The 8,794-nt window shown below is 56.2% G+C and overlaps 1 protein-coding gene and 1 long non-coding RNA gene across 2 annotated transcripts; one reads left to right on the forward strand and one right to left on the reverse strand.

The window, feature by feature from the left end:
- Positions 1-2,551: 2,551 nt before the first annotated feature.
- On the forward strand, positions 2,552-3,418 carry BRD3OS (BRD3 opposite strand). The gene has a single exon (XM_061352304.1). The coding sequence runs from the start codon at positions 2,588-2,590 to the stop codon at positions 2,855-2,857; it is 270 nt and encodes an 89-aa protein (XP_061208288.1). The 5' UTR covers positions 2,552-2,587; the 3' UTR covers positions 2,858-3,418.
- Positions 3,419-6,304: 2,886 nt separating this feature from the next.
- LOC133211778 (uncharacterized) lies at positions 6,305-8,291 on the reverse strand. Its single transcript, XR_009725281.1, has 2 exons — positions 7,721-8,291; positions 6,305-6,700 (listed from the first exon to the last, which is right to left on the reverse strand). It is a non-coding gene; the product is annotated as an uncharacterized LOC133211778 (long non-coding RNA).
- Positions 8,292-8,794: the final 503 nt, after the last annotated feature.

The following is an 8,794-nucleotide window of genomic DNA, read 5'->3' on the forward strand; positions in this document are numbered from 1 at the left end:
GGGGGTTGGCATGGCCCCGTGTGCTCAATACAAACACCAACACCATCATTCTGCTGCTGGGACACCTTCCTCAGCACCTTCCTCAGCACCTTCCTCCACCTCAGCATCTTCCCTATCAAAACCAAACCCACCCAAAGCATCTCACAGCCCTAAGGAGCAGATGAGGGGACCTTCACCCAGCCCAGCCCCATGCACTGCCACATCTTACAGCAGAGCAAGGCCCAAGCAAAGCAGATGGGCACAAGGTTCCCTTGGAGGAGGGAGGAGAGGAGCTAAGCATTGGCCGGGCAGTGCTGGGCTTTCACCTCCCCAGTCCACTGCTGCTGCTTCCAGGGTTCATGTGGGAAGGGTCCCGCTGCAGATGTCACAGGGACTCGCAGCAAAGGGCTCGAGGATGCTCAGTGTGGCCATTGGCTGGCAGAGGTTTGCCATTCTCAGCCATTCTCCTTGCCTTATCTTGGCACCATCCCCACGTGCTGGCTGCTCTGTTGCGCCCGGAGCTGATGCTGACAGGACCGGTCACATTCCCACCAGAGCCAGGAAACAGAGTCGGGATCCAGCAAACGATTCTGCTTCTCGTTCTGCAGCTCCCACAGGTGCGGCCGGCAGCTGGTGCTGCTGGGATGCGATGGGGCAGCAGCGGCGGGGCTCTTCTGAGCCACTGCTTCGCCAGCAGGTTCAGGTTTACTTTCTTCTTCTTCCTTCCCTCTTCTTTGTGTTTGGTGTGGGTCTCCTGGGACAGGGAATCGCAGTTTGCCTTCTGTCCGATGGAAGAGGATCCCTGCATCGCGGTTGTGTCCTTGAAGGCCAAGTGGGACAGCACCAGCACCTCAAGCAGCTCTGACACAGTGGCTGCATCAGCCCCTTCACAAGAGGTTAGGTGGTGCTGTGCTAGCAGGAGATAAGAAGATTGAGAGCTTACATTTAGCACCATCTGAAAAGGAATAAGCCCCCCAGCTCTCTCCAAACCTGCTTCTCCCTGTGCCTGGAAGGGCCAGGCTGTCCAAGGAAGTTGGGAATACTCCATACCATGGCCTTGAACAGCCTGCTCTAGTGGAAGGTGTCCCAGCCCGTGACAGGGGGGTGGAACTCGAGGATCTTAAGGTCCTTTCCAGCCCAAACCATTCTATGATTCTATGGTATTTGGGCCCAGGACATGCACCAGAGCGATGATTTGTGGGGTACCTCAGATGCTCCATCCCACTCCTCCCCATGCAGGATGGTCGTGTGCAGGTATCAGCTCACATCAGGGTGTTCCTACCCCCCTCACCCCTCACAGGGGTGGTCACAGGGTCATGTAAGTAAAGGGGTCCAAAGGAGCCACTCACCCTGCAGCACAAACGGCTGCTGCTCCAGTGACCCGCCAGGAGACTGGGCAGCGATGGGGCAGTGATGGGCAGCGATGGGCAGCGATGGGGCAGGGATGGGAAGAGATGGGGCAGCGATGGGGCAGCGATGGGGCAGCGATGGGCAGCGATGGGCAGCGATGGGGCAGGGATGGGAAGAGATGGGGCAGCGATGGGCAGCGATGGGGCAGCGATGGGCAGCGATGGGCAGCGATGGGGCAGGGATGGGAAGGGATGGGGCAGCGATGGGGCAGCGATGGGGCAGCGATGGGCAGCGGTGGGGCAGCGATGGGGCAGCGATGGGCAGCAATGGATGGGCAGCGCAGGCACCCATGGTAACCGCCCCCCGCTCGGGTCGCTCCATTCCCGCGCCCCGCCGCGGCCCGCCCCGCCCCTGCCAGGCTCCTCCCGCCGTGATGCGCTCGGGAGGCGCCTCCGCGGCTGCTGCGCCGAGCGGGGCCGGGCCGGGCCGGGCCGCGGTGAGCACGGGCCGGGGCCGGGGCCGGGGGCGGGGGGGGGGGAAGAGGGGGAGCCCCCGGGGCGGGTGCGCGGGGCCGGAGGGAGCGCCCGGGGCGGGGGGGGGGGGGTGTGCAGGGGCGGGGGCGGTGCCGGGGCAGGGACCCGCGGCCAGGCCCGGGGTGACCCCGGCGCGCACCCCCCGGTGCAGCCCCGGAGCGGGGCCGTCAGGAGGAGCCCGGGTCCGTTCCGGAGCGGGGCGGGGGCAGCGCCGCTCCCGCATCCCCGCAGCGCCCCCGCCCATCGGTGCCGGGGCTCCCCGGGGCTGGGCGCTGGTGACCTCTCGGCTCTCACCTTCAGGTCTGCCCTGCGGGCTCGGGACCCGGCCTTCAGTGCAGCGAACCTGGTCCGGAGCTGCTGGGCCTCGCCTGCCAGCCGCGGGGCGAGCCCAGCACCGAGCCCAGCACCGCAGAGCCGCTGCTGAGCCCATCGAGGTGCTTCACAGACCGACAAGGAGCAGCTCGTGTGCGTGTGGTCCCTTCATCAGGTGCACCATGGAGCAGCATCACCACTGGAGCAGCTTTCTGAAGTCCTGGCCCGTTCTTTAAGCCAGGCCAGGCCGCCCCTTGTGTACCCCTGCTCCATCCCCTGAGCGGTGCCAGCACCGAGCGGCAGCTCCTGGGTCCTGGGGATGCTCCCCCTTGAGCCCGAAGCAGCAGCAGTCGACCTGGACCGACCCCGCGGGCTGTACTCGGGAGCTGCCGGTGGGAGCCGTCCCCGAGCAGATGACTGACACGGTGATGAACGGGAGGGTGCCGCTGCCGGAGAAAGCCTTGTCCGAGGGCTATGCCCGGCTGCGGTACCGGGACACCTCCATGCTCATCTGGCAGCAGCAGCAGCAGAAGCTGGAGTCGGCGCCCCCCAACACGTACCTGAGCCGGAGCCGGAGCATGTGGTACTCGCAGTACGGCAACGAAGCCATCCTGGTGCGGGACAAGAACAAGCTGGATGTGCCCAGGGACACGGGGCAGTCCAAGTTTTGTGCTATTATGTGATCGCTCTGGAGAGCGGCCAGGCTGGCCTCGGGCTGGAGGGATGGGGCTGCAGCCCCTGCAGGGCAGACCTGCACAGGGCAGGCACAGCGCCCAGGCCAGGAACTGTCTGAGGTTTGTGTTTGCTGTCGCTGCTGTAGCATCATTCTGCACGTCGTGAGGTGTGTGTGAAACCCGGCCTCAACCGGAGCTCACGAGCCTGTGTCTGCTGCCCAGCATCCTGGCACGGTTCGTGCTGGACCATGTGCTCTGGGTAAGTGGCTTGGGTACAGTGAGGATCACCTGCGGTCATCTGGGAGCTGTCCCCAGCCAGCACGTCCATCTCTAGTCCATACGGATTCCAGAGCTCTGCAGGGGCTGGCGGGAGAGGTGGGCACGGATCCGCTTCCATCAAGGCCAGGATTATAGGAAGGTTGATCCACACAGCTACATGGCCATCACTTGTTCGGTGTGCGCTGCCTCCCTGTAGTTACGGCCTGGAAGAGGTCTCTTACATCCAGGAATAAGGTGATTTATGAAGGGGAGGAGGGAAAAACGTGCTGAGAGTTTCATCGGAGCCTCCAGAACCCCGTCAGGAAAAGGCACTGGAGTTCCATCCAAAGGGCCCTCCCTGGAACCACAGCCGGGGACCAGACAGGACCTGGGCACTGCTCCCTTCCCGCAGCTCCCCCAGCCCCTGCTACCGAGGGGGCACCTGGGAGGGAGGGACGGGCCCAGGAGGCAGCAGGGAGGAGGTGACTGTGAATCACATCTGCAGGGGACACACGGGAGCCCTGCAGCGCTCCTGCCCCGGTGCAGCTGCACTGAGCCTTGGTGCACGCAGCAGCTCGGGGGGGTCAGTTCTGACCGCGCTGGAGTGGGTTTGGTGGGTTTATATCGTGTCGGATGGAGGGCTGCAGGAGGGAGGGTACAGCCGCACCGGGGCAGGGGCTGCCTCCAGGCTGCCTCCCTTGGAGCCCAGTCCCCACTTGCTCAAGGCAAGATCACACCGAGAAACCCACCCCAGCGCCTAGAGCTCATTGAGACCAGAGCGGTGCCACCTCCCGGGTGCGGATTACACCGGGGCTCAGCACTGAGGGGTAACGCTGGGCTAATCACAGCCTCCCTTCATGCCCTCCCATAGCCCTGTCCCCCAGCCCAGCAGCAGTTGAGCCCAGGCTTCACTTCAGGCACATCAGTATTGGATGGCGGCTTCGGTCTGGGTTATTTACCTGCCTATGAGTAGGCACAGGCATTGTTCTATTTACCTAAAACCCCTCCTGCATTTTGTTTGAGCACTTTATTTATTTATTTATTTATTTTTAATAAGGGGAAGAAGAATCTCTGCAATGCACACGCAGGGCTGCTGAGCAGAACTTACCTGTTCTAACAGGAGATGCGGGAGGTTTGGTGCACTCAGCCCTGACCCACAGCACGTGGATGCACTGCAAACCAGGCAGCTCTTTGGGGGTTCTTAGCGCTGTTTATGCATGCGTTGGTACCTTACATGTGTGCTCATAAAGCCAGACCTTCACGTGCTCTCATCGCCCTCATGACCCCGCCAGCACCAGCTCTGGCTGGGAAGTGCTTTGGTGAATTTTCCAGCTGGGGAAAACCCATTCAATGGGGCTCAAGGAAGCAGCAGGATGGGGAGGGCTGCAGGGCCCTGGTGCTGGGTGTTCTGTGGAGCAGTGCCTGGGGTGTGCAGCCACCCAGCTCCAACCACTGCCTGGTGCCATTGACAGCCATGGGCTGGACTGAGCCCCAGAGAGCTGGGGGTGAAGGGACCCAGAGCACAGGAGAAGGGGGTTCAGCAGTGCAGGAGCATGCTGGAACCTCAGGAACAGCACAGCCCAAAGTCATTTCCTTCACTTTTCTCATAGGAAAAAGCCCACAACTTGTTTTTCTGTTTAATTGAGAGTTGATTACTTTGGGCCTAATCAGGCTCTTTTTGTAAACCTGGCTGGTAAACCAAGATTCGGTTACTTGAAGAGTGTTAACTGAAATACTCATGTGCATGAATTCCTCCAGGACTGGGGCTGGATGGGACAGTGCAGGAAGCAGGACTTGCTCGCCCTCACCCTGTGAATGTGACTGTGTTTCATTTCCACATCCGTGTCCTCTTTAGTCACAGCAGGGTTGTGGAGTGGCTGCTGTGAGCAGTGCTGTTGTGTTAATGCACTTGTTTGACCGCTGTTGTAGCCTCTTTGGTAAAGAGCATTAAAGTGATTTGAACGCAGCATCATGAGTGGCCGGTTCTCTCCCGGGTGCTCAGCACTTGGGCACACTGAGGGTCACAGCCACAGGCACCCCCCAGCCCACAGAGGGAAAGGCAGCAGAGCAGGAGCTCCCAGCTGGGAGCTGCCTCAGTTACAGGTGGGGCTGGGGGTCCCCTGTGAGGTGCAGCCCATGCAGAGAAGCCTGCTCCAGGTTCCCAATCCCAAGAGCCTGGTGAAGCCTCAGCGATGCACTGGGCTTGACCCAGACCAAGACACATCTGAGCATCACACATACAATGAATGATCTCCACTGCTATCAGTGTGAGCTGAGCCTCAGACAGGTTGTGCTTGTCCTCAGCCTCCTCCAGGGCTGTAGGAAGAGACACTGATGCACCCAGCACTAATTCGCTAGTAAATACCAAAGAAAACATCCTCCTGTGGGGCAACTGTGATTGTGAGGATGGGTTGAACAAGCACGGCCTGCGGGGTATCACTAGTACACCACCACACAACACAGCTACACCAACAGGAAGGCAAAACAGGTTTGCCAAAACCTTAAATTGTGACTTTTAAGTGCAGTGAGCAGGAACAGGGTTAGAGAAAGATTAACCCTGGGTAAACTTGGCTGTTGTAACCCTTACCTTATAAATAAACCATTAGGCATGCAAAGCAACCCAACAGCAAACCCAACCTGAATCCTCCCAAGTGACCAAAACAGAACTTGGCCACCATGCAGCAATGTCAAGACTGGGCCATGCCTGTGAGCAGCACCTCTGGGTGCCCCTGTCCCAGCAGTGCCCTCCACATCCCCATCACCCGGGGCTCACTGACCAGCCCTGGCTGGAGGAGCTGGTGCTGTTGCCAGCACTGGGACATAAACCTGGGTTAGGATTTCCATCTGCTTCCCAGCTGAACTTCCATCACTCAGATGCAAGTCCACATAATCTGTAGGAAAAGTCCTTCCTTGGCTCTCCTGGTGCGTTAAAGCAGCAGAGTGCGTCCCTCACCAGCACAGGGGTGGATTTAGAGCATTTGCATGCTACTGCACTGACAGCTGGACCTGAGAATTACTCCTCAGCAGCTCAAGGCTCACAGCACTGGGACTCTTCCATTACTCCTGTCTGTCTGCTGGCAATGCCACTCATTGCTCCATCAAAGCCCTACAGGTCTGCAGCTGAAGCAAGCACAAGGAGACAAGGAAAGGGAGAGGGAGAGGAGAGGGGGAAACGCAGGATCAAACTGCACACACAAAACAATTTCTCTTTTTATTATGAAAAGAAACCGAATGCCCGGGCCCAGGGTCCGTGATCACCAGTAACATCACAGAGTACTTTCTAACTCTTCCTTTTAAATTCTGTCGTGTTTGAGGCCAGCAATTTGCAAAGAACAAGCTAACACTACTTACATTGACTCGTTTCTCCTCAGTAACGGACATTTACAGGAATATACTAGAAATGGCACTAAAAAGGCTTAAGAAAAAGTTACGGTAAACTCGCATGCACATCATACAGAAAAGTAACATTCTTTTAAATATTAAAAAAACAAAACCCAAAAAATACACCAACAGATCTGCCTGCGTTGGTTCCGTCAGGACCAGGGGAGTTCCCGGTGGCCTGTGCCAAATCCCGTGCTGGTGGTTTGGTTAGTTCTAAAAATGACAGTTACAAAGAGCTGCAAATACCAGTTGTTAAAAAAGCATCTGGTTGTTCACAAGCAAGAGGATGCTGCAGTGGGATGAACCCATCCCCAGCAGCACAGAGCCTGCCCAGTCAGCCCCAGGGAACTGCTCCATGAGAGAGCAGGTCTCTTTAAAACCCAGGATTACAACAAAGGTTGTGGGGTTTGCGTCATGCCCGATCCTTCCCCCGGCTCCAACCCCAACTGTAAAAAACATCATTCCTTTCAAAACAAGGAAAAACCTAAAAACTGGTCCGAAAGTCCCCAAAACAGAGAAAGAGCTAGGTTAGGTGGCTGCAGTCTGCTTCTACCACATGGAGAACATGGAAAGAGACCTCACAGGGGAACTAATGTGCACACGAGCACGCAGACTCGCTCGGTACGCGTGCGGCTATCACACACACAGGGTACACAGTCCTGAAGTGTCGGCTCCACAGTTACAAACCCTGTCGGTAGGAAAGTTTAAACTCACATCGATACAAAAGGGAATGCTTCTGTACAGACATTTGGTTCGCAGGAAGCTGCTGTACCCAACAGACCCCTTGAGTAGCTCCCACTGCCCTCCTGAGCCCATGGCTGATGAACAGCGAGAAACAGGCTGAGCTTATAACCAGATGGAGTCTACAGAGCCTTCAAGGTGCAGGGGTGCTGGTTCATAACAGGTCTGGTCAGAACAGGAGTTTCTCAGAAAAAAACAGTTTCAACAAAACTACTTGTGTGTATGCATATACCTGAAATCAGACTGATTTCAGTGCAGCTTCCCCTGGAAAACAAAGTTAAACTTTACTCCTTCAAACAAAATTCTGCCATAAAAATTTCAATTTTCTTTATTAAGTTTAAAAAAAAAAACCCTGTTATTTTCAAACATCTTATGTTTGATCGTTTTAAAGTTCTCATGACACCTGCACTGCCAGGTCATGCAACACAAACTCAGTTAAATAAATGCTCTATGGTTTCAATTTCCAACTCATTAAGGGCAGCTGCTACTTACTATGGACTGAAAACAGCTCTTCTTTCCTGGAGACACTCTGCTCTGCAGGTACAAGAGGCACCACTACTGACATGGCAGGAGAGAACCAGCACTACAAACAACACGAAAATAAAGAGTGTAAGAACAACATTTGGAAATGGGGAGTCACCAACTTCTTTCCTGAAATGAAGGTCATGGCAACATGGATTTCTCCTGTGAACTGCCGTCCCGTAGGGAGCACCTTACTTGCCATGAAAACACGCAGTTTCCCACTAACTGGAAGCTCAAGTTGCAGCAGGTTTATGAGATGCGCAGGTTGTTCTTCATGCTCCTGCTCCTCAGTGGCTCTCATGCCTTGTTCTCCTTGCAAAGCCCCAAGCTAGGGCAGGTTTGCCAAGTACAGTGGGATCCTCCTCCAGCGCTGCGGGGCCCTTTCCATCACTTTGTGCTTGGTCCCCAACCCTTTGGCTCCAGCCTTCCCACAGATTGCGGTGGGACAGAGGAAGTTGTGTTCCTGGTGCAGTCAGTTTGGAGCAGCGATGGTGGCACCCTGCAGAGCCAGTCCCTGGGCCTTGCGTGGTGGTGATGCTGGTGACTGGGTGGGCTTTGTTCTCCCCACGGAAGTGACCACCACAGCACAGCAGCAGCATGGCTCCAGGCACTGTGCTCAAGGAAAGGTTTCAAGCAGGGAAAGCTGGGAGCTTGTTTATCCAAGTTGCCATGGTACTGAAGTGGCTGCAATTATCTTAATTAAAACACTAGTTGGCTTTGCTAATGCAAGTCTCGGACAATAGGAAAGACACAGATGAAACCCCAAGCCATTAAACCCCCCAAGCTCTTCTTTAGGTGGATAGTACATTTCCTCAGAGGAAATCCTGAAAATATATTGCTAAGGATCTGGTGAGGGGAAGATTTTTTGAGGGCAGAATTTAAAATACAGGAACTAAATAACTCCATTGGTAACTGCAAAGAAAAAACATTCATTTCAGTAAGAATCAGAATTCCCCGCTTCATCCAATTCCAAACGCTATGGGAAACCACGTGCAAAGACTCGAGAGCCTCGTACTCCCAGGCCAAGCACCCTGGAGACTGCAA

Source organism: Neopsephotus bourkii, unplaced genomic scaffold, assembly GCF_033783945.1.
Source record: "Neopsephotus bourkii isolate Nb327-2 ecotype Australia unplaced genomic scaffold, CSIRO-AGI_Nbou_v1 NB_659, whole genome shotgun sequence".
In the NCBI taxonomy this organism is placed as follows: Eukaryota; Metazoa; Chordata; class Aves; order Psittaciformes; family Psittacidae; genus Neopsephotus; species Neopsephotus bourkii.

What these genes read in the sequence shown, in the direction of transcription:
- BRD3OS (XM_061352304.1), top strand. Translation starts at nt 2,588, where the DNA reads ATGACTGACACGGTGATGAACGGGAGGGTGCCGCTGCCGGAGAAAGCC.